Source organism: Ovis aries, chromosome 19 (genome assembly GCF_016772045.2).
Source record: "Ovis aries strain OAR_USU_Benz2616 breed Rambouillet chromosome 19, ARS-UI_Ramb_v3.0, whole genome shotgun sequence".
Classification (NCBI taxonomy): domain Eukaryota; kingdom Metazoa; phylum Chordata; class Mammalia; order Artiodactyla; family Bovidae; genus Ovis; species Ovis aries.
The window spans coordinates 49,099,486-49,124,350 of NC_056072.1; the positions used below are offsets into that span (position 1 = coordinate 49,099,486).

The following is a 24,865-nucleotide window of genomic DNA, read 5'->3' on the forward strand; positions in this document are numbered from 1 at the left end:
TCTTTGATTTCTTTCACCAGTGTTTTATAGCTTTCTATATATAGGTCTTTAGTTTCTTTAGGTAGATATATTCCTAAGTATTTTATTCTTTTCATTGCAATGGTGAGTGGAATTGTTCCCTTAATTTCTCTTTCTATTTTCTCATTATTAGTGTATAGGAATGCAAGGGATTTCTGTGTGTTGACTTTATATCCTGCAACTTTACTATATTCATTGATTAGCTCTAGTAATTAAACTTAAAAGCTTCTGCACAACAAAGGAAACTATAAGCAGGTGAAAAGACAGCCTTCAGAATGGGAGAAAATAATAGCAAATGAAACAACTGACAAACAACTGATCTCAAAAATATACAAGCAACTCCTGCAGCTCAATTCCAGAAAAATAAATGGCCCAATCAAAAATGGGCCAAAGAACTAAATAGACATTTCTCCAAAGAAGACATACAGATGGCTAACAAACACATGAAAAGATGCTCAACATCACTCATTATCAGAGAAATGCAAATCAAAACCACAATGAGGTACGATTTCACGCCAGTCAGAATGGCTGCAATCCAAAAGTCTACAAGCAATAAATGCTGGAAAGGGTGTGGAGAAAAGGGAACCCTCTTACACTGTTGGTGGGAATGCAAACTAGCACAGCCACTATGGAGAACAGTGTGGTGATTCCTTAAAAAACTGGAAATATGCTGCAGAGTAGAAATTAACACCAAAAAAAAAAAAAAAAAAACCAAACTGGAAATAGAACTGCCTTATGACCCAGCAATCCCACTGCTGGGCATGCACACAGAGGAAACCAGAATTGAAAGAGACACATGTACCCCAATGTTCATCGCAGCACTGTTTATAATAGCCAGGACATGGAAACAACCTAGATGTCCATCAGCAGATGAATGGATAAGAAAGCTGTGGTACATATACACAATGGAGTATTACTCAGCCATTAAAAAGAATACATTTGAATCAGTTCTAATGAGGCGGATGAAACTGGAAACTATTATACAGAGTGAAGTAAGCCAGAAACAAAAACACCAATACAGTATACTAACACATATATATGGAATTTAGAAAGATGGTAATGATAACCCTGTATGTGAGACAGGAAAAGAGACACAGATGTATAGAACAGTCTTTTGGACTCTGTGGGAGAGGGAGAGGGTGGGATGATTTGGGGGAATGGCATTGAAACATGTATAATATCATATATGAAATGAGTCACCAGCCCAGGTTCAATGCATGATACTGGATGCTTGGGGCTGGTGCACTGGGACGACCCAGAGGGAAGGTACGGGGAGGGAGGAGGGAAGGGGGTTCAGGATGGGGAACACGTGTATACCTGTGGTGGATACATGTTGATGTATGGCAAAACCAATACGATATTGTAAAGTAATTAACCTCCAATTAAAATAAATAAATTTATATTTAAAAATATGAAAAAAAAAAAGGAACTACCGGTCCTTGGCCTGGAGGTTGGGAACCTCTGCTGTAGCAGATCCAAAAAAAAAAAAAAAGTTAATTTGTACCTTTAAAAAAAAAGATTTCACATGTAACTGCTATCATATGATATTTGTCTTTCTGTGTCTGACTTACTTCACTTAATATGACAATCTCCAGGTCTATCCCTATTGCTGCAAATGGCATTATTTTATTCTTTTTATGGCTGAGTAATAGTCCATTGTGTAAATGTATGATACCTCCTTTACCCATTCCTCTGTTGATGGACACTTAGGTTGCTCCATCTCCTGGCTACTGTAAACAGTGCTTCAGGGAACATTGGGGTGTATGTATATTTTTGAATTAAAGTTTTCTCCAAGTATATGCCTAGGAGTGGGATTGCTGTGTCATATGGTAGTTCTATTTTCAGTGTTTTAAGGAACCTCCATACTGTTCTCCACAGTGGCTGTATCAAATTACATTCCCAACAACAGTGCAAGAGGGTTCCCTTTTCTTCACACCCTTGCCAGCATTTATTGTTTGTAGATTTCTTGATGAAGGCCATTCTGAAGGTATCAAGTGATACTTCATTGTAGTTTTGATTTGCATTTCTTTAATAATTAGTGATACTGAGCATTTTTTCATGTGCTTTTTGGCCATCTGTATGTCTTCTTTGGAGAAATGTTTTTCGTAAATTTTCTGCTCAGTTTTTGACAGGGTTGTTTGTTTTTTGATATTAAGCTTCATGAGCTGTTTATATATTTTGGAAAGTAATCCATTGTCAGCTTCTTTGCTTGCAAACATTTTCTCACATTCTTAAGTTTGTCTTTTCGTTTTGTTTATGGTTTCCTTGAACTCCGGGAGCTGGTGATGGACAGGGAGGCTTGGAGTGCTGCGATTCATGGGGTCGCAAAGAGTCGGACACAACTGAGCGACTGAACTGAACTGAACTTGCTGTACAAAAGATTTTAAGTTTAATTAGACCTCATTTATTTTTGTTTTTATTTTCATCACTATAGGAAATGAATTTAAACAAATCTTGCTGGAAATCATGTCAGGAGCATTCTATGTTTTCCTCTAAGAATTTTGTTGTGTCCAGCCTTACATTTAGGTCTTTGATCTATTTTGAGTTTATTTCTGTGTATGGTGTTAGGGAGTGTTGTAGTTTCATTCTTTTACATGCAGTTGTCCAGTTTTCCCAGCGCCATTTATTGAAGGGACTCTTTTTCTTCGTTGTATATTCTTGCCTCCTTTGTCATAGATTATGTGACCATGGGAGTGACAGTTTATCTCCAGACTTTCTGTCTTGTTCCATTGATCTATATTTCTGTTTTTGTGCCAGTACCGTGCTGTTTTGATTACTGTAGCTTTGTAGTATGTCCGAAGTCAGGAAGCCTGATTCCTCCAGCTTCACTTTTCTTTCTCATGATTGCTTTGCTGGGATTTCCCTGGTGTCCAGTTGTTAAGAATTCACCTGCCAATGCAGGGGACATGGATTCAATCCCTGGTCCAGGAAGATCCCACATGCCACAGGGCAAGAAAGCCCATGTGCCACAACCACTGAGTCTGCCCTCTAGAGCCTGAAAGCTGCAACTGCTGAGCCTGAGGGCCCTAGAACCCATGCTTATGCCTGACAGTGTGTGCTCCACAACAAGAGAAGCCATGGCAATAAGAAGCCCATGCACCGTAACTAGAGTAGCCATTGCTCGCCACAAGTAGAGAAGGCCTGCCAGCAGTGATGAAGACCCAGCGCAGCCAAAAATAAATAAACAAATATTTTAAAAATCAGCTGCTCAAAAATATATGTATTAATTATAATAAATAGAGATGGCATGCTGACTCTAGAGTGAGCAGGCTTCAGTAGTTATAACGTGTGGACTCAGTATTTGCAGTTTGCAGGCTCCATAGTGTGTGAACTTCAGTATGGTTCATAGGCTTTAGAGCATAGGCTCAGTAGTTGCGGTGCATAGGCTTAGTTGCCCCATGGCATGTGGAATCTTCCCAGACCAGGGATCGAACCCACGTCGCGTGCATTGGCAGGCAGATTCCTAACCACTGAACCACTGGGGAGTTCACCCATGAGCTTCTTACAGACACCAGAAAATGTTTCAACTTTGTGTTCCACATTGTTCTGCTGTGTTTTATCCAAATGAACCTTTATGAGCCAGCTGCCATTCAGTTTCTTGCAGATTCTCTTGCCTGTAATCTCACTTGGGGAAACCAAATCTTCCAGAATCACAACATGCACGGTTGTCAGACTGCAGCTCCTGGGATGCTTTTGCTTATTTTTTTGTATGGCTTTTTTGAGTTGGCTTAGGCAGAATTCTCCTCTGAGCAACAGATGACATGTTTCCTGCTGGACTTCTCCAAGTCATGCTATAGTCAGACCTGGAATTTTTGGAAATATTTCATTTGAGGAATAAGAAAAAAGATTAAAAGAGCTTTTTGACCAACACTAACTTCAGTGGCCTTGGCAGCTGTGATTGTTCAACTCCCGCAGCTGGGTTTTCAGGTCTGAGTTCATCTCCAACTCCAGGAGGGTGTAGAAGATTTCAGACTGGAACTTGTCCAGCTTCTCACCATTGGGCTTCATGATCTTTGCCCTGGAATGAACATGGCTTTGGTCTTGCCAATGTGGCTGACACTGTTTTCCCCCAACACTTGGAGGCCTAGGCCTCAGGAGAGCTTGTTAAATCCACGAGGCAGAGGGGAAGAGGCAGGAATAGCGTGAGTGGAGAAACAAGAAGAACCACAGAGAAATGGTAGAAGCCTAGAGTCCTAGGAAGCACTCTCATAATTTCTTAAGTGATAAGAGCATGAAGAGTATCTTTTGTTCTAATATTTGGTCTTTGAACTGGATTTTGACACAGAGTTCCTGAAATTCTTATGATTTCCTGGGTGTTAGAAGTAAGTATCCTTTGTTCCATTGTGGTGACTCTGGGAGAGCTCCTGGATGGACTAACGCTGAGGCTGGTCATCAAAAAGATCAAAACAGGATTAAAACACGGAATTTTTAGTTTAAACCCTTTTTCTTGAGAAGGGAAAGGCCAGAAATAAGGTTCTCCTCAAGTGTCAAATTTAAAGTATTTTTTGTGAGCAGTAAAGGAGACACATAGGAGAAGACTCACAGGAGGCAGAAAGTGACCTTTCCCATTCAGAAGGGTAAGAATCGTAGATTTTTCTACTGTAGTGGTGTTCCCTAGATAAGTTGCCACAGCATCACTTGGAAATATGTTAGAAATACTCATTCTTGGGAACATGATATACTTAGCCAGAAATGATGGGTGGGGTTCACAGTCTACTTTAATTAAACCTTCCATGTCATTGGGACCATTGATGAAATTCGAAAAACATTGCCTTGACAATTTCCCTGTAGACCCATAATAGGATCTTTTCATGGTGAGACTACCCACTTTCTTTAGAAGGTAGAGTGCAGAGGTTATTCTTTTTTTTAATATAAATTTATTTATTTTAATTGGAGGTTAATTACTTTACACTATTGTATTGGTTTTGCCATACATCAACATGAATCCACCACAGGTATACACGTGTTCCCCATCCTGAACTCCCCTCCCTCAGAGGTTATTCTTGAGTGAAGGCTGACAGGCACATGCTTTGCCTGAGTAGAGCAGAGGGCAAGAGAAGAACCTGACCAGTTCATCTATTCCTCATGCAGCTGTTTCATGAATGGCTGGTGATTGCCCATGGCTTCCTCCTGCTGACTAGTTGAACTAGGCAAGTCATAACACTCCACTTCTGGCTCTCAGGTGACCAATCCGTGATTAGATTCACTCTCAGATCATTCAAATTCTAGATGAGGCAACAAGAGAAACACACTGAGATGGGGGCATACTGGGTTTATTTGGTATTAGCAGAGCCACCAGGAAGGGCAATGAGAGAGTGAGATAGGAAAGGCCATGCTGTGCAGGCTTATGTAGCCCAAGGCAGGTAGGGGGACTTTTGGAATTCAGTTCAGTTCAGTTCAGTCACTTAGTCGTGTCCAACTCTTTGTGACCCCATGGACTGCAGCACGCCAGGCCTCCCTGTCCATCACCAACTCCTGGAGTTTACTCAAACTCATGTCTATTGAGTCGGTGATGCCATCCAACCATCTCATCCTCTGTTGTCCCCTTCTCCTTCTGCCTTCAATCTTTCCAAGCATCAGGGTCTTTTCAAATGAGTCAGCTCTTTGCATCAGGTGGCCAAAGTATTGGAGTTTCAGCATCAGTCCTTCCAAGGAATATTCAGGAATGACTTCCTTTAGGACTGGCTGGTTGGATCCCTTTGCAGTCCAAGGGACTCTCAAGATTCTTCTCCAATACCACAGTTCAAAAGCATCAATTCTTCAGTGTTCAGCAGGCAGATTCCTAAGCAAATACATAGTTTCATTAAGATAGCTTAAGAAAAACATTTCCATGAGAAAAACACATTGGTTAACTCAAGGCAGAACCAGGTGTCTCTTAATTTTTTTGTAGAGAAGGAAAAAATGTATGCCACTTGCAATTAATTTCCTCCTACTGCTTGGGGACTTCTTGCCTTCCTACCTATTACCCTCTCATAACCATTGATTTACATGGGGTTGTCCAACTCTCCCAACACCACTTGCTGAATAGATGTCTTTTCCCCATTATATATTCTTGTCTCCTTTGTTGAAGATTTTTTTAAAGATTTATTTTATTTTATTTTTAGCTGTACTGTGTCTTTGTTGGGCAAGGGCCTTCTCTAGTTGTAGCAAACTCCCTGGTTGTGGTGTGCAGACTCCTCATTGTGGTGGTCTCTCTTATTGTGGAGCTCGGGTCTAGGCACACAGGCTGCAGTATTGTGGATCCTGGGCTGTAAAGCACAGACTCAGTAGTTGTGGTACACCGGCTTGGTTGCTCCACAACATGTGGAGACCAGGGCTCAATCCACTGTCCCCTGAATTTCAGGGTGGATTCTTAACCACTGGACTACTGGGGAAGCCCCTGCTGAAGATTAACTGACCATTGGTGTATGGGTTTATTTCTGGGTTCTCTATTCTGTCCCATTGATCTATAGGTCTGTTTTTGTGCCATGTTGTTTTGACTACTGTAGCTTTGTAGTATTGTCTGAAGTCTGGAAGGGTCATGTCTCCTGCTTTGTTCTTTTTCCTCAGGATTGCTTTGCCAATTCTAGGTCTTTCTGGGTTCCATATAAATTTTAGGATTTTTTTTTGTTTCAGTTTTATGATAAATGTCATGAATAATTTGATAGGGATTGTGTTAAATCTTCAGATTGCTTTGGATAACATGACCATTTTAACTTAATTCTTCTAACCCAAGAGCATTCCCATTTAATTTAGGCCAGTTCCAAAAGCTGGAATCAAGATTGCTAGGAGAACTATCAATAACCTCAGATATGCAGATGACACCACCCTTATGGCAGAAAGTGAAGAACTAAAGAGCCTCTTGATGAAAGTGAAAGAGGAGAGTGAAAAGTTGGCTTCAAACTCAATATCCAGAAAACTAAGATCATGGCATCTGGTCCCACTACTTCACGGCAAATAATGGGGAAACAGTGGAAACAGTGACAGACTTTATTTTGGGGGGCTCCAAAATCACTGCAGATGGTGACTGCAGCCATGAAATTAAAAGATGCTTGCTCCTTGGAAGGAAAGTTATGATCAACATAGACAGCATATTAAAAAGCAGAGACATTACTTTACCAACAAAGTTCGTCTAGTCAAAGCTATGGTTTTTCCAGTAGTCATGTATGGATGTGAGTTGGACTATAAAGAAAGCTGAGCACCAAAGAACTGATGCTTTTGAACTGTGGTTTTGGAGAAGACTCTTGAGAGTCCCTTGGACTGCAAGGAGATCCAACCAGTCCATCCTAAAGGAAGTCAGTCCTGAATATTCATTGGAAAGATTGATGCTGAAGCTGAAACTCCAATACTTTGGCCACCTGATGTGAAGAGCTGACTCATTTGAAAAGACCCTGATGTTGGGAAAGATTGAGGGCAGGAGAAGGGGATGACAGAGGATGAGATGGTTGGATGGCATCACTGACTCAATGGACATGAGTTTGAGTAGACTCCAGGAATTGGAGATGGACAGGGAGGCCTGGTGTGCTGCAGTCCATGGGGTCCAAAGACTGAGCAACTGAACTGAACGGAACTGAAGCTTGTCTGACAGAGACCTTGTGACAGTGTTGGAGCCGACCTGATCAGTTCTTTATTGGAAAGGGGATGCAGTCCGTAATCCGACAGATGTGTGAGTCCAGACAGATCTCAAGCTCAAGTCCTAGCTGGCTTGCTGTGAGTTCATAGCTGCCCCTAAAAATGCCACGGGTATGGCAATTATGCCAGCGCCAGTAGACTTGGATGATGCGGACAGCATGGAGCAAATGGCAGTAACGAACCCGGACATGCCACATGCGAAACCACGACTATAGCTTGATCACTGCCCATTTTTCCCGAGCATAATACTCCAGCACAGACAATCGCTTCTTCTCCAGTAGCCCTTCCAGCCTCTGTCTCCACCAGTACTGAATGATACACGCTCTGAGTGCTGCATGCAGCAGTGTCCTGCGCACCAGGGTGCCCCGCCACCAGGCCTGGATCTTTATAGTTTTCTGTTCTTCACCTTCCTTTTTAGGGAGGGCCTGCAAGGAAAAAGAAGGGACACTCAGCTCTGGCATGAGCCAGGAAGGGGTCCTGATACTTCGTCAACAATGGCCAATTCCTCAGTAATTCCTGAGCACTGGGCAGGCCACTGGCTGGAGCCAGAAGACCGACAAGTTCCCCATCTCTGCCAGTCTTGATTAAGAGACATATCACAGCTGAACTTGGAGTCTCACAGTCCTCATATGTTGCTTGGGGGCACACCTGCCCTAGCTGTCACCTGGTTCCTTGGGCTTCTTTGGCCAGTCTAGAACAAGAACACCACGGTCTATGAGTCAAAGGGTTATTCTGTTGCACCTCGGGCCTGATACCTACCTGGGAAGCATATCACTTCCCTTCAGACCGCATCCACAGGCTGGAGAAGGGGCATCCTTCACTCTCCTTTCATGCCTGACACCAGCTCCGATGCACAACCTGCTGGCTTCTCTGTCAAATCACAGGATTAGATGCTTGCCTGTCCTGCACACTTTGGAGCCCTGCTCATTTATTCCTCACTTTCACTTCTTTTGGTTCTCACATCTTGAACTTCAGTTAACACATATATATACACTCATATAAACACACAGGCACTCCCACACAATTCTAGACTTGGGTTTCCCTATAGTTGACTATGCGTCCCCCAAACACAGCCCTCACCAACCCACTCTCCAACTTGGCATAGCCTGGGGTTCCCACTTTGCAGGGTTTCTTCTCCCTGTAATCCATGTCTACATGTCTGTCACCCACCTTTTCAGACCTAGAAGAAACTAGGACAAAAGAACAACTGAGGATGAGTCCATTTTTATTCATTCCAACTCTGGACAGGACAACCACTCATCTTGGTTGGACTGGGACACTCTCAGTTTATGACTGTTGTTCCTGAACAATAATCCGTAGCACTATCTTTCACTCACAAATAGAGTTTGCTTTGGGTGACAAATTCCCTGCTCATCCCATGCTATTGGTCACAGAGAAGACAACTGTCACTCCTGGGTGACTTTAGACACATTGCAGGTTGGGGTCCCCCTCAACTTTGAGGGGCTCTGTTGACTTACTTTTGGTTTAGAGGCTGAAGTTTTTGGTTTGGAGGGTGGAGGTTTTTCTGTCTTTTCCTTTTCTACTTTCATGTTCATCAGTGCATTTTCCTGTAATCAGAGTTAAAAGGGGAAAGATAAGGGTAGGTTGTTCTCTGTAAATTCTATGCTGAGTCCACCACATGCTCCACCTCCTGCCTTGCCCAGAGACTCCAGATATAGGACTTGAATCCTTAACAACTGTGGAAATTCACCTTCCCCTGCCTGCAACTTTGGGTAGACTTGACTCTCTCTCTTATACAACAAAAAATGCCCATGACTTGCGAGTATTGGTTCAAACCCCTCAGGCCTGCAATCCCTTAGATTTCCCTATAGCTGGAAGGCAGATGGTTCTATCAGTGTCAGGTCCGTACTTTTCCTTGAGGTCCATGCAAGTTGTATGTAGCAGCTGTTCATTTCTATTGCTGTGTAGTATACCATTCTATGAATGTACTATTATTTGTTTAGTCACTCACTCATTCTGGTTGTTTCTGAGTTTTTAGCTATTATCTAACTACAAAATTTTGAAGCTTTTGTTTGAACATATGTTTTCAGTTCTCTTGGGTATATATCTAGGTGCTGGGTTATTCATAATTCCACAATTAACTTTCTGAGAGACTACCAAACTGTTTTCCACAGCAGTTACTCCATTTTATATTTCCATGAGCAACGTGTGATAGATCTAGTTTTTCTAATCTTCATTCATCTCTTATATTGCAGATACTGTTGTTATTGCAGAGATGGAGCCAACAGCATTTCATGATGGACTGATGTGGAAGGGAATGAATGGAGGAAACTAAAAGTAAATATTCAGAGAGGATTCCTCTGAATCAAGCAGACTAGGTGAATGGTTAAGGGAGGTATTCTTTTTTTTTTTTTGGCAGCACCGTGTGGTATGTGGGTTCTTAGTTCCCTAGCCAGGGATTGAACCTGTGCCCCCTGTGGTGGAAGTGCAGATTCTTAGCACCTGGACCACCAGGGAAGTCCCTAGTTTTGGTCATTTTTGCCAACAGTCTCTCTCATTGAGTACTTTTGATGAGTATTGTTTCTGTGGAGTTGGGGGTAAGGAAAGCCCAATTGGAGTGAGTTTAGGAGAGAATGGGAACAATAGAAGGGGAGGCAGTGACGACATATTTTGCTTTGAGGAGATGTAAAACCTGGAATATGAGATAGTCAAGCATGGACTTTTTAATTATGGGGGATAGTTTGTAGGCTGATGGGAATGACTTGGTGAAAAGGTGGAAACTGATTCAGAGAAATGAAATTACAGGATGACATCATTGCAAAGGTAAGAGGTGACAGTGAACAAAAGATAAAAAAAAAAGAGTACAAGAAGAAGAAAGTGCAGGGGGTAGCCTCAGATAGGGCGAAGACAGTTCATTTCAACTCAGGGAAGGCAAAAAGTGTGGTGCAAATGATGCTGAGATAGAAGATGAGACGATAGATAGCAAGATGGGTTCCCGTCTGCTGCTGTTTCCTCTGTTAAGTGTGGTAATATCATCGTTTGAGGTTAAGAAGAAAAGAGGGAGAACTGACCATTTGAAGAGACAGAAAATAATGTAATATCTTCAGGTCAGGAAGCAAGATTATAACCTATTTACAAAATCAAAATAGTCACAGATGTAGAAAACAAACATGTGGTTACCAAAGGGTAATGGGGGGAGGGATAAATTAGATCAGGATTGACATATACACATTAGTATATATAAAAAAGATGAACCTTTTGTATAGCACTGAGAACTCTGTTCAATATTCTATAATGACCTATATGTGAAAAGAATCTAAAAAGAGTGGATATATGTATATGTATAACTGATTCACCTCGCTGTACAGCAGAAACTATTACATTGTAAATGTATGATCCATCAGAGGGCAGACAGAACGAAAACCATAATCACAGAAAACTAACCAAACTGATCACATGGATCACAGCTTTTTCTACTCAATGAAACTACGAGCCATGCCGTGCAGGGTCAAAGCTAGTGGAGGTGATGGAATTCCAGATGAGCTATTTCAAATCCTCAAAGATAATGCTGTGAAAGTGCTGCACTCAATATGCCAGCAAATTTGGAAAACTCGGCAGTGGCCATAGGACTGGAAAAGGTCCAGTTTTCATTCCAATCCCAAAGAAGGGCAATGCCAAAGAATGTTCAGACTACCTCACAATTGCACTCATTTCACATGCTAGCAAGGTCATGCTCAAAATCCTCCAAGCTAGGCTTCAACAGTATATGAACCATGAACTTCCAGGTGTACAAGATGGTTTTAGAAAAGGCAGAGGAACCAGAGATCAAATTGCCAACATCCGTTGGATTATCAAAAAAGCAAGAGAATTCTAAAAGAACACCTACTTCTGCTTCACTGACTATGCTAAAGCCTTCAACTGTGTGAATCACAACAAACTGGAAAATTCTGAGAGAGATGGGAATACCAGACCACCTGACCTCCCTCTTGAGAAACCTGTATGCAGGTCAAGAAGCAACAGTTAGAACTGGACATGGAACAACAGACTGGTTCCAAATAGGAAAAGGAGTGTGTCACGGCTGTGTATTGTCACCCTGCTTATTTAACTTATATGCAGAGTACATCATGAGAAACGCTGGGCTGGAGGAAGCACAAGCTGGAATCAAGATTGCTGGCAGAAATATCAATAACCTCAGATATGCAGATGACACCACCCTTACAGCAGAAAGTGAAGAAGAACCAAAGAGCCTCTTGATGAAAGTGAAAGAGGAGAGTGAAAAAATTGGCTTAAAGCTCAACATTCAGAAAATGAAGATCATGGCATCTGGTCCCATCACTTCATGGGAAATAGATGGAGAAACAGTGGAAACAGTGACAGACTTTATATTTTTGGGCTCCAACATCACTGCAGATGGTGACTGCAGCCATGAAATTAAAAGACGCTTACTCCTTGGAAGGAAAGTTATGACCAACCAAGACAGCATATTGAAAAGCAGAGACATTACTTTGCCAACAAAGGTCCGTCTAGTCAAGGCTATGGTTTTTCCAGTAGTCATGTATGGATGTGAGTTGGACTATAAAGAAAACTGAGCGCCAAAGAATTGATGCTTTTGAACTGTGGTGTTGGAGAAGACTCTTGAGAGTCACTTGGACTGCAAGGAGATCCAACCAGTCCATCCTAAAGGAAATCAGTCCCGGGTGTTCATTGGAAGGACTGATGTTGAAGCTGAAACTCCAATATTTGGCCACCTGATGCGAAGAGCTGACTCATTTTAAAAGACCCTGATGTTGGGAAAGATTGAGGGCAGGAGAAGGGGATGACAGAGGATGAGATGGTTGGATGGCATCACCGACTCAATGGACATGGGTTTGGGTGAACTCTGGGAGTTGGTGATGGACAGGGAGGCCTGGTGTGCTGCGGTTCATGGGGTTGCAAAGAGTTGGACATGACTGAACTGAACTGAACTGAAAGCAATTTGAAATAGTAATTTTATGTATGTTCTAATAATTAAAAACAAGCCTTGTATTCTATATGCTTTTCCATTTATTTTCATCAAAATTTGATTGTTTTACAAAATAATTGGCCTATGATGGATTGAACATTTAAAAAAATGGTCCTTCCCCATAGACAGCCTCAGAAACAATGGCCTTTAGTGCAATCACAGGAGTGAATAACTAAGCTAGGGTGGAAGTAAAAATCACAGGGGGTGAGAGGCAAGAAGCATGGGGGCATCATCCAGGCAATGTGGATGTCACTAAGAATGGTGTCATACATAGAGCGGAGGTGTCTGATATCAGTGGGAGCCTAATTTGTGTTTAGCACCCTTGAGAAGCTTGCAATGATGGGGGAGGGTAGAGGCAGTATTGAGGTTCCTTAAGATCATGGTATCTGCTATTTCCCAAAGAAAACAGCATGCAGATACAACAAAGACCCCATAATGTGCTGCAACTAAGACCCAACACAGCCAAATAAATTACTTTTAAAAAAGAATCTAAATTAGCATGAAGCTTGCAAAACCTTGTGTCAGTCATCACTCAGGCCAGCCTCCTGCGGTTTCTTTGGGCTGCTCTGTTCCCAGGAGAGCCAGCCAAGTGGCTGACTTCTGTCTGGGGCTTGCTAAACACAAAGCCAATGGGTACAATCCTCGCTGGGTCCTAGTGGCAGGCTGAGAGTGTGTGGCATGTCTTCACTCTCATATGAGCAGGTACCCAGAGTCTTCAGAAATACGAAGCCCAATGCCTCCCAATTGCGAGTTTAGGAGACAAGGCTGATGATGGAGATGTGGAATGGGACAGCTGGCTCTGCATATATGAGGTCACCCTCAGGCAGCAGTTGCTGATTTGGATAGAGCGGCACATGGCTACTGTGGGTCCAAACAGGGGCCACAGGCACTGAGGGGCGGGAGTGGGGTAGGAGGGAGAGATACCTATATTGAAGTATTCTCTGAGTAGAAGAGGGCAGGGCCTGAACCTTTGGAGTCCCCATCCTGAGAGAGTCACTGAAACACACAAAACCTGGTCAGACATTTATTGGGGTGGTGGAGCCAGTTCTCCACCCTATAGTATTCTCTTAGATTGATAGGATTTCAATATGGAACTCTGGCTGGTTGAAAGCACCCCCGTATTGTGCCTGTGAAACATCACTGGTCTGAAAGGTGAAACAGCTCTTTGGAGCTTGTAGTATGCATACAGCGTTGCACACTTGGCAGTAACGTTGATGGCACTGCCACATGCGAACCCAGGACTGGAGCTTGACTGCTGCCTGCTCCTGGATTATATAAATCTTCAGTGAGTTCTGCCGTCGCTTATACAACTTCCTCCACAGGACTGTTCTCCACCAGCACTGAATCATCCAGGCCCTGAGGGCAGCTGCCAGCAGGGTCCTACGCACCAGGGTTCCACGCCACCAGGCCTGTATCTTCCCAGCCGCCTTCATCCTTGCTATCTGACGTTGTTTTGCAAGAAGCAACTAACCAAGCAAAGCAGAAGACTCCCAGTGAATTTGTCACCATCAACCACAGCTGCGGTGTCTGCCACAAAGGACCTCTGATTGTCTCTCTGAACAATCAGCCTTTCTCCTGGTGGTTCTCAGGGCCCAGGAACCTTGGGTGGGGTTCTGGCTCTACATCTGTCTTGTCTATGCCCGCAAACACATCTGCTTACCCTCTGAGTCAGTGTCTTTGTCTGTATAAAATGAGGATATGCTTGCCCTGTGGTCTTCACAGGTTCATGGAATCAGTGGAAACACTTTCTGATCCAGAAGACCAGACATGGATGTGAGGAACCAAAGGGTCCTTATGAGGATTAAACTCCTGAGTTTGTAGCTTGCATCTCAGCCCAGATTCCAGCCTGTAACGCTACCTCCATCACAGCCCCTCGTAGCTTCCTCCACTTCATTTCTTTTGACTTCCACTACTCTTTCCTGGGGGCTCAGATGGCAAAGAATCTGCCTGAAATGCGGGAGACTGGCTTGGATCCCTGTGTCGGGAAGATCCCCTGGAGAATGGAATGGCAACCCACTCCAGTATTCTTACCTGGAGAACCCTGTAGACAGAGGAAACTGGAGGGCTACAGTCCATGGGGTTGCAAAGAGTCGAATATGACTGAGCAACTAACACTTTCACTATCTCTCAATCACTCTCATATCCTTCTAGGCCCAGGACGCCCTTTCTCCAGCTCTCCAGTTTTCACTGTGCTGTGTCTCACTTTCCATATGGCCTGTGAGTATCCTGATTCCTTGCTTCTCTAATGTCTCCCTCCCTCCCTCACCCAGAATATGGAAGGAATATACCAGGACAGGAAGGCACCACTGAGCTGATTCCTGTGAGACTAGAGATGAAGCCTTTACTTCCAGGGACCCTGGGGTCAGAAGGCCAATGGTCTGAGGTTCCCACATGCTCCTGGGCCCCACCTACCTTCCTTTTCCTCTCTTTCTCTAGATCGTCATTATCAGGTTCAGTCTTCTGCAATCAGAACGTAGGGAGAAAACATGAGTGAGGACCAGTCTCTGTGCAAAGTTCCCAAAGCCCCAGCTCCCTGTTCTTTTCCAGGGTCCTTGAAGTCATCTAGTGCTTCTCTCAGCCATGGGGCAACTCCCCACCCTTGGGGAAGGGAGTGTGTAAGTCTTACAGAGCATTTACTGCCCATGGTTTTGGGGCAGTGGTTCAGGTGTTCATATCCCTCTCTGGTCGCTGCTCCATTGGTCTTGGCAGAGGCAGGGAGGATGGTAGATGAGGAGATAGCCATGATGTCACAAGGGCAACTATGACCCAAGGACTATGTTGCCTTCTCCAGGCTCAAACTTGTTGGATAAAGTGGAAACACTTGCATTTCCCTCCTACTAGGGATGCACCAGGGTCTTTGGTAGAACCACATCCCCTGAGAGTGTGTCTTGTCCCAGGAATGATCTCTGGTTTGGTCCACCCACAAGATCATCCTGTCCTCAGCTACGAACAGAGCAGCTCCCATAATGCAGAGGGAGGTGCACAGGCTCAGGCTGCTCTCCACACCCTCACATTTGCTCTGCAATGGTGCCCTTCTTCAGCAGGTGAGAAAGTCCCTCCTCTAATGGGAAAGAGAGTGGGTATGGATGGTGAGCAGAAGGGGCCAAGGAAGGCTTGGGATGGATGCACCTCAGTCAATTTCTGTTCCCTCTCTCCAGCTGCTGTCCTTCTGTAGCTGTTGAGCTGCACTTGGCAGGCCAATGTTACATTCCTTATAACAAAAGAAGCCCTTTCATCCTGTCTGAAATATAGTGGGCAGGAGGAATTTCCCAAATGATCATTACCTAGGAGACAGGTAATATCTCAGACTCCTCCTGTAGTGGCAGTGGTCATTTAAGGTTAATTAGGTATTCAGGCTTGCTTCAAAAGCCATCAGTCTTCTGATTGTCTCCACAGTCACTTCCCAGCCATGTTCACACTCTTTCTCCCCCGATCTCAGTTAACAGGCTGACATGGCCTCTTCATTTCAAAGCATTATCTATCAACTTTCCACCAAAGAAGATGATTTAGTTTTTCTGCCCCATTCCAAACAACCCCACATTTTCCTCCCCTCATTTTCCCTATGAGGTTATTTACAACTTAGGTCTAATCATGACTTAGTGTTTACATTAACATGACAAGAGAGTGCTATTGACAGCCATACCATGAAGTACACTCTTGATTCCCTTTCCCTTCCCACGCAGCTTCACAGAAACTCTTATTATGAAAATGTTTATATATATATATATATATATGATTTGATAACAGTGTCTCTATATGTACTCATGACCCAGAATAATCTGTTTTTATCCTCTGAATTAATTTCCAAGTGACCTCCAAGGATTCTCTACAACAGACAATGCTCCAAGGAGCATCTTCCTATCGCTCAGCAGCTGTGGGAGGCATTCTCCAGGGTTACACACAGGGTGACTTGCTGAGTCATAGAACAGGTGGCTCCTCCACACCACAAAATCCCGACAAACTGCTCTCCACAGTGGCAGATCCGACCTAACTTCTGTCAATCACTAATTTTTCTTAAACTGAAAGATGCAAAGTGGTGTCGCCTTGCTGTTTCACTTTGCATTTCTCTGACTAGAGACCTTGTGTGAGACAGTCTGTGAGACTTCTGTGAGACACAGTGTGACTCAAGGGTAAGTATCTAGGTTCCAGTCTTGATATAGATTTTTTCTGGCTGTGTGAACTTGAGGCAGGAGATAGGTGGGCTCCAGGCTGAGCAGCTGAAGTTTGTCCCCTGTGGACAGATACTCCCAGGATGAAGATAATAGCAGGAACAAGAGAGGAGCTGAGCCCTGCCTAGACAAAAGATAAAGAGACCACATATTTCTCATTCTCGAGGTCAAAGAGATCTTTCTGACTACACATGAGCAGAAAGGCCAGAAAGAGAGGAGGCACCACCCCATAGTAGATGATGTCAACCTATCCTTGGCCTCTTCACTAGAATCCATCTTGGCTAAGAGATGCACGCACACACATAGGAGGACCCTGAGTTAAACCAAATACAGACTCAGAGCCAGGAAAGGGCAAGATGACTGGCTAGAAGAAACCTGTAAGAAATGCCCCATATAAGTGATTCCAACTACCATGAGCACAGGACTCTCTTTCTGAGCCTGCCTATGTGATTTGTACTTTTTCCTTCTAATAAACATTTTACTTGTTTCAATACTTTCTGTGGAAATTTCTTCATGGAAATTTACCTTCTACAAAGCTGACAGGCCAGGGCCTTGTCACTGGCCACTAGCTTTTAATACTTACACAAATCTTATTAGTCAGATCATAGAGCAATCCTCTAATTTTTCAATATTTTCTACATTATCTTCCAACTCTCTCTTTCCTGTGTTACTTTTGAGAAGACTTTTTCCATTTTTTTAAGAGTCAACTTTCAGGTGCTCTTTCCTGTTCTCTGAATATTCTTTAAATGGCACACCATTCTTTTTTTTTTAATTAATTAATTTTAATTGGAGGCTAATTACTTTGCAATATTGTGGTTTTTTTCCATACATCGACATGAATCAGCCATGGGTATACATGTGTCCCACCATCCTGAACCCCCTGCCATCTCCCTCTCCACCCCATCCCTCTGGGTTGTCCCAGAGCACCAGCTTTGTGCTCTGCTTCATGCAGCTAACTTGCACTGGTCATCTGTTTTACATACAATAATATACATGTTTCAATGCTTTTCTCTCATATCGTCCCACTCTTACCTTCTCCCATATGGTCCAAAAGTCTATTCTTTACATTTGTGTCTCTTTTGCTGTCTTGCATATAGGGTCGTTGTTCCCATCTTTCTAAATTCCATATATATGCATTAATATACTGTATTGGTGTTTCTCTCTCTGGCTTGCTTCACTCTGTATAACAGGCTCCAGTTTCATCCACCCCATTAGAACTGACTCAAATGCATTCTTTTTTTATAGCTGAGTAATATTCCATTGTGTTTATGTACCACAACTTCCTTACCCATTCGTCTGCCAGTGGACATCTAGGTTGCTTCCATGTCCTAGCTAATGTAAACAGTGCTGCAATGAACACTGGGGTACATGTCTCTTTCAATTATGGTTTCCTTGGTGTTATGCCCAGCAGTGGAATTGCTGGGTTGTATGGCAGTTCTATTTGCAATTTTTTAAGGAATTTCCACACTGTTCTCCATAGTGGCTGTGCTAGTTTGCATTCCCACCAACAGTGTAAGAAGGTTTCCTTTTCTCCACACCCTCTCCAGCATTTATTGTTTGTAGACTTTTTGATGGAAGCCATTCTGACCGGGGTGAGATGGTACCTCATTGTGGTTTTGATTTGAATTTCTCTGATAATAAGTGATGAGGATCTTTCCATGTGTTTGTTAGTCATCTGTATGTCTTCTTTGGAGAAATGTCTGTTTAGTTCTTTGGCCCATTTTTTGATTGGGTCGTTTATTTTTATGGTATTGAGCTGCATGAGCTGCTTGCATATTTTAGAGATTAATTCTTTGTCAGTTGCTTTATTTGCTATTATTTTCTCTCATTCTGAAGGCTGGCACATCATTCTTATTTCACAGATTTATCATTTCTTATCAGTCTATAAAACTATGGTTGCTAGCTTGAGTTTTTTTTTAACCTTTTTCTTCTGTTCCCAGTACTGGCTCTATTTCTTTTAAGCCCTTTTTCCTGTTTGTGTTTTTGTCTTAGTCTTTCATGTGAGCAGCCTTATGAAAATATCAATGATTTATGTTAAGTTGCCTATTTATGTAGAACAAGAGAATGCTACTGAGTGTCCACGGTGGGGCTTAGGATGCCATTCAGTAAGGGCTAATAAGGCAGAGTTGGGTTTCATTTCAAACATCAGTAATCATTTGTTTTATTCTTTGGAGCCTATGGTAGATTGCATTAGAGGTCTTATATTCACACCTTTTGCTATCGGACTTTGAAGTTTCTTTGCATAAGGGAATGGAATCTGTCCTCCTGTGTGTTGGGTCTGGTTATGTGACTTGCTTTGGCCAGTAGAATAAAGGCAGCATGACATGAAAGTTTGACTTTGGCTTTGAAAGGTTTTGTCCATTAGTGTTTGCTATTTCACATTTTTGCCATTGCCAAGACAAGGAAATGCCTAGGTAGCTTGCTGGTATGAGGAGAAGGATGAGAAATGTGGAGCAGAGCTTCCCCAGTCAAACCACCCCAGCTGAACGCAGCCTAGGTCAACACGCTTTACTGCTGCATGCAACCGAGGCTTGTGGCAGTTTGCTATTCAAGCAACAATAATGGACTGATTCCCCAGAGAAGAATCCCAAACTTTGAGTCAGAGAGTAGGAAATGAAAGTTGACCACAGGCCTTTAGGTAGCTGAGTTGGCAGAGACGGCTTGAGGCTTCACTATTCGGCCTACACACTTCCAATCAGTCCCTCCATGTTAGTGTGGCACTTCACCTCTGCCTTCAGCAATGCGTGAAATCCTCAAGTCTGGATGTTCTTTGCTTTAAATTATCCAGAAAATATAACTCTTGCTAGGGGAGAAGAGGGGCTATCACCCAACGATACACATGAAGGAGGGGAATGGCATGAAGGGGAAATTCTACAAATCCTTGAATAAATGTTTAATCCTCACCTTAGACTCTTAACAGCTGGTGCCTCAACTTCACAGTATGTTATTATTACAAGTTTATAATGTATTTTATGTGACTGATCATTTTCCCGGTCTCTTTTTCTGTGGATATTTATTTATTCTTCAAAATGATACTTTTTCCTCAGTTTGGTAATTTCCCCAAAACTTCTAATGAGATTTTTACTGGAACTGAGGTTAATTTACAGATTAACTTAGAGATAACTGACAACTTTACAGCTTTAAGTCACCTTATCAATGACTGTTACTTTTCCTATTTTAGATCTTCTTTTATATCCTTCTGAGCTGTGCACAACAGCAGCATATGTAAATTCAAGGATATGCCCTTAAAGAGAAGTAGCATGCCTTTCTCCTTCTCTTTCATCTCTATTGGCTAGATTGCAGATCTAATTATTGATCTTGAAGCTCCCATTTTGGATCATGAAGTGACCTGGGGATGAGAGGCCATATATAGCATAGTAACAGATTGTAAGGGGAAAAGATTTCTTACCCTGTGGGTACTGTACCAGGCTTGGAATACCTGTTTGTAAACTTAAACCTCTTTTTGGTTAAACTGTTACTTTAGTTCTGCTTTCATCTACAGCCACAGTAATCCAAACAACATGGTACTGAGACGAAAACAGACTTATGGGGAAAAAAAAACAAAAACCAGACTTATGGATCAAGAGAACCAAACAGATAGCCCATGATCAATTAATCACCTATGGTCAATTAATCTTCAACAAATGAGGTGAGAATACATAATGGGGAAAAGACAGTCTCTTCAGCAAGTGCTGTTAGGAAGTTGTACAGCCCCATGTAAATTAATGAAGTTAGAATACACCCTCTCACCTACACACACACACAAAAACCTACAAATGGCTTAAAGACGTAAATATAAGACAAGACACCATAAAACTCCTAGAATGGAATATAGGCAAAATATTCTCCAACATAAATAATATCAATGTTTTCTTCAGTCAGTCTCCTAAGGCAACAGAAGTAAAAGCAAAAATAAACAAAAGGGACCTAATCATCTACAAGCTTTTGCACAGCAACGGAAACCATTAACAAAATGAAAACAGAAAACTATAGACCACACTATGAAGGAGTTTCCCTGGAGTTGCCTGACTTGGCAGCCCTGCAACCCCATCTCTCCTACTCATGGCAGCCACTGCTAATTAATCACAGACCCCACCCATCCAGTCCTCGGCTCTTAGAATCCTCCTTCATATGGGACCCCAGGTAACCTCAGAGCTGACCTGTGAGATACCCAGTACCTGCCATCATTTACTTTGACCCTTCACTGAGACAGGACCTCCGGAAGCTTGTCTGACAGAGACCTTGTGACAGTGTTGGAGCCGACCTGATCAGTTCTTTATTGGGAAGGGGATGCAGTCCGTAATCCGACAGATGTGTGATCCCAGAAAGATCTCAAGCTCAAGTCCTAGCTGGCTTGCTGTGAGTTCATAGCTGCCCCTAAAAATGCCACGGGTATGGCAATTATGCCAGCGCCAGTTGACTTGGATGATGCGGACAGCATGGAGCAAACGGCAGTAACGAACCCGGACACGCCACATGCGAACCCAGGACTGTAGCCTGACCACTGCCCATTTTTCCCGAGCATAATACTGCAGCATAGCCCGTCGTTTCTTCTCCAGCAGCTCTGCCAGCTTCTGTTTCCACCAGTATTGAATAACACATGCTCTGAGAGCCGCATGTAGTAGCGTCCTGCGTACCAGGGTGCCCCGCCACCAGGCCTGGATTTTTATTGCTTGCAGCTCATTGCTTATAACCACCTTTTTGCGTGGTTTTGGCTTTTTTGTCCGGGGCGGAGGCTACAAGAAAAAAGAAAGGACACTCAGAAAATGTTCCCAACCCACCTCAGCCCTGGCATGAGCTAGGAAGGGGTCTTGATATTTTGTCAACAATGGTCAATTCCCCAGCAGTTCCTGAGCATTGAGCAGGCCACTGGCTGGAGCCAGAAGACCAGACAGGTACCCTGTCTCCACCACTCTTGATTAACAGACACATCACAGCTGAATATGGAGTCTCACAGTCCTCATTTGTTGCTTGGGGGCACACCTGCCCTAGCTGTCACCTGGTTCCTTGGGCTTCTTTGGCCAGTCTAGAACAAGAACACCACCACCTATGGGTCAATGGGTTATTCTGTTGCACCCCAGGCCTGATACCTACCTGGGAAGCATATCACTCCCCTTCAGACCGCACCCACAGGCTGGGGAAGGGGCATCCTTCGCTCTCCTTTCATGCCTGACACCAGCTCCGATGCACAACCTGCTGGCTTCTCTGTCAAATCACGGGATTAGATGTTTGCCTCTCCTGCACACTTTGGAGCCCTGCTCATTTATTCCTCACTTTCACTTCTTTTGGTTCTCACATCTTGAACTTCAGTTAACACATATATATGCACTCATGTAAACATACACACACTCCCACACAATTCTAGACTTGGGTTTCTAACACCCAGTTGTGGATGTGACTGGTGATGGAAGTAAAGTCTGATGCTGTAAAGAACGATATTGCATAGGAACCTGGAATGTTAGGTCCATGAATCAAGGAAAATTGGAAGTGGTCAAATAGGAGATGGCAAGGGTGAACATCGATCGACATTATAGGAATCAGTGAACTAAGATGGACTGGAATGTACGAATTTAATTCAGATGACCATTATATCTACTGTGGGCAAGAATCCCTTAGAAGAAATGAAGTAGACCTCATAGTCAACAAGAGTCCAAAATGCAGTACTTAGGTGCAATCTCAAAAATGATCGAATGATCTCTGTTCGTTGCCAAGGCAAACCATTCAATATCACAGTAATCCAAGTCTATGCCTCAACCACTAATGCTGATGAAGCTGAAGTTGAACAGTTCTATGATGACCTACAAGACCTTCTAGAACTAACACCCAAAAAAGATGTCCTTTTCATCATAGGGGACTGGAATGCATAAGTAGGAAGTCAAGAGATACCTGGAGTAAAAGGCAAGTTTGACTTTGGAGCACAAAATGAAGCAGGGCAAAGGCTAACAGAGTTTTGCCAAGAAAAAGCACTGGTCATAGCAAACACCCTCTTCCAACAGCACATGAGAAGACTCTACACATGAATATCACCAGATGGTCAATACAGAAATCAGACTGAGAAGTGAAAGGCAAAGGAGAAAAAGAAAGATATCCGTATGAATTCAGAGTTCCAAAGAAAAGCAAGGAGAGATAAGAAAGCCTTCCTCAGGGATAAATGCAAAGAAATAGAGGAAAACAATAGAATGTGAAAGACTAGAGAGCTCTTCAAGAAAATTAGATAGCAAGGGAACATTTCATGCAAAGATGGGCTCAATAAAGGACAGAAATGGTAGGGACCTAACAGAAGCAAAAAATATTAAGAGGTGACAAGAATACACAGAAGACCTATACAAAAAAGATCTTCACGACCCAGATAACCATGATGGTGTGATCACTCACTTACAGCCAGACATCCTGGAATCTAGTCAGGTGGGCCTTAGGAAGCATCACTAGGAACAAAGCTAGTGGAGGTGATGGAATACCAGCTGAGCTATTTTAAGTCCTAAAAGATGATGCTATGAAAGTGCTGCACTCAATATGTCAGCAAATTTGGAAAACCCAGCAGTGGCCACAGGACTGGAAATGGTCAGTTTTCATTCTAATCCCAAAGAAGGGCAATGCCAAAGAATGCTCAACTACCCCACAATTGCACTCATCTCACACGCTAGCAAAGTAATGCTCAAAATTCTCCAAGCCAGGTTTCAATAGTACATGAACCAAGAACTTTCAGATGTTCAAGCTGGATTTAGAAAAGGCAGAGGAATCAGACATCAAATTGCCAATTTCTGTTTGATCATAGAAAAAGCAAGAGAATCCCAGAAAAAACAACTACTTCTGCTTTATTGACTATGCCAAAGCCTTTGACTGTGTGGATCATAACAAACTGTGGAACATTCTTAAAGAGATGGGAATACCAGACCACGTTGCTTGCCTCCTGAGAAATTTTTATGCAGATCAAGAAGCAACCGCTAGAACCAGACACAAACAACAGACTGGTTCCAAATTGGGAAATGAGTACATGAAGGCTATATATTGTCACCCTGCTATTTAACTTCCATGCAGAGTATATCATGTGAAATGCTGGGCTGGATAAAGCATAAGCTGGAATCAAGATTGCCAGGAAAATATCAATAACCTCAGATATGCAGATGACACCACCCTTATGACAGAATGCAAAGAGGAACTGAAGAGCCTCTGATGAAAGTGAAAGGGGAAAGTGAAAAAGCTGACTTAAAACTCAACCTTCAGAAAACTAAGATCATGGCATCTAGTCCCATCACTTCATGGGAAATAGATGGGAAACAGTGGAAACAGAGACAGACTTAATTTTCTTGGGCTCCAAAATCACTGCAGATGGTGACTGCAGCCATAAAATTAGAAGACGCTTGCTCCAAAGAAAAGCTATGACCGATCTAGACAGCATATTAAAAAGCAGACATTACTTTGCTGACAAAGGTCCTTCTAGTCAAAGCTATGCTTTTTGCAGTAGTCATGTATGGACGTAAGAATGAAAGTGAAAGTTGCTCAGTCATGTCCGACTCTTTATGACCCCATGGATTATTCAATCCATGGAATTCTCCAGGCCAGAATACTGGAATGGATAGCCTTTCCCTTCTCCAGGGGATCTTCCCAACCCAGGGATCAAATCCAGGTTTCCCGCATCACAGGCAGATTCTTTACCATCTGTGCTACAAGGGTGACAAATTCCCTGACCATCCCATGCTATGGGCCACAGAGAAAGACAATTGTCACCCCTGGGTGACTTTAGTTAGATGCAGTGCAGGTTTGGTTCCCCTTCAACTTTGAGAACCTCTATTGGCCTACCTGTTTTGGAGGAGATTCAGGTTTTTTGTTCTTCTTTTCCTTCCTCGCTTCACGTGATAATACGGTTTCATCAACGTCTTCTATTACAATTTGACAAACGTGGCCATCCTTCTGTAATCAGAGTTTAGAGGGGAAAGATAAGAGTAGGTTGCTCTCTGTAAATTCAGTTCTGAGTCTACCACATGCTCAACCTCTTGCCTTGCCCAGAAACCCTACATGTAGGACTTGTATCCTTAACAACTGTGAAATCCACCTTTCCCTGACTGAAACTTCGGGTAGACTGGCACTCTCTCTTACACAAAAT

The 24,865-nt window shown here is 43.0% G+C and overlaps 1 protein-coding gene and 2 pseudogenes across 1 annotated transcript; all 3 read right to left on the reverse strand.

Annotated features, from left to right (window-relative positions):
- Window positions 1-1,447: 1,447 nt before the first annotated feature.
- On the reverse strand, window positions 1,448-8,778 carry LOC101113629 (small ribosomal subunit protein eS7-like; annotated as a pseudogene).
- Window positions 8,779-13,570: 4,792 nt separating this feature from the next.
- IQCF3 (IQ motif containing F3) lies at window positions 13,571-15,335 on the reverse strand. The gene is made up of 3 exons (XM_060402035.1): window positions 15,219-15,335; window positions 15,005-15,052; window positions 13,571-14,058 (listed from the first exon to the last, which is right to left on the reverse strand). The coding sequence occupies exons 1-3, from the start codon at window positions 15,333-15,335 to the stop codon at window positions 13,660-13,662; spliced, it is 564 nt and encodes a 187-aa protein (XP_060258018.1). The 3' UTR covers window positions 13,571-13,659.
- Window positions 15,336-20,341: 5,006 nt separating this feature from the next.
- LOC101113891 (IQ domain-containing protein F5-like) lies at window positions 20,342-24,632 on the reverse strand (annotated as a pseudogene).
- Window positions 24,633-24,865: the final 233 nt, after the last annotated feature.

Bases quoted from the DNA above. Each gene is read 5' to 3' on its own strand.
- IQCF3 (XM_060402035.1), bottom strand. From the start codon at position 15,335: ATGGCTATCTCCTCATCTACCATCCTCCCTGCCTCTGCCAAGACCAAT. The intron at 15,053-15,218 runs GTAAGACTTACA...TTCTGATTGCAG, and splicing joins CCATGGGCAGTAAATGCTCT to AAGACTGAACCTGATAATGA. The intron at 14,059-15,004 runs GTAGGTGGGGCC...TTGCTTGGTTAG, and splicing joins AGAAAGAGAGGAAAAGGAAG to TTGCTTCTTGCAAAACAACG.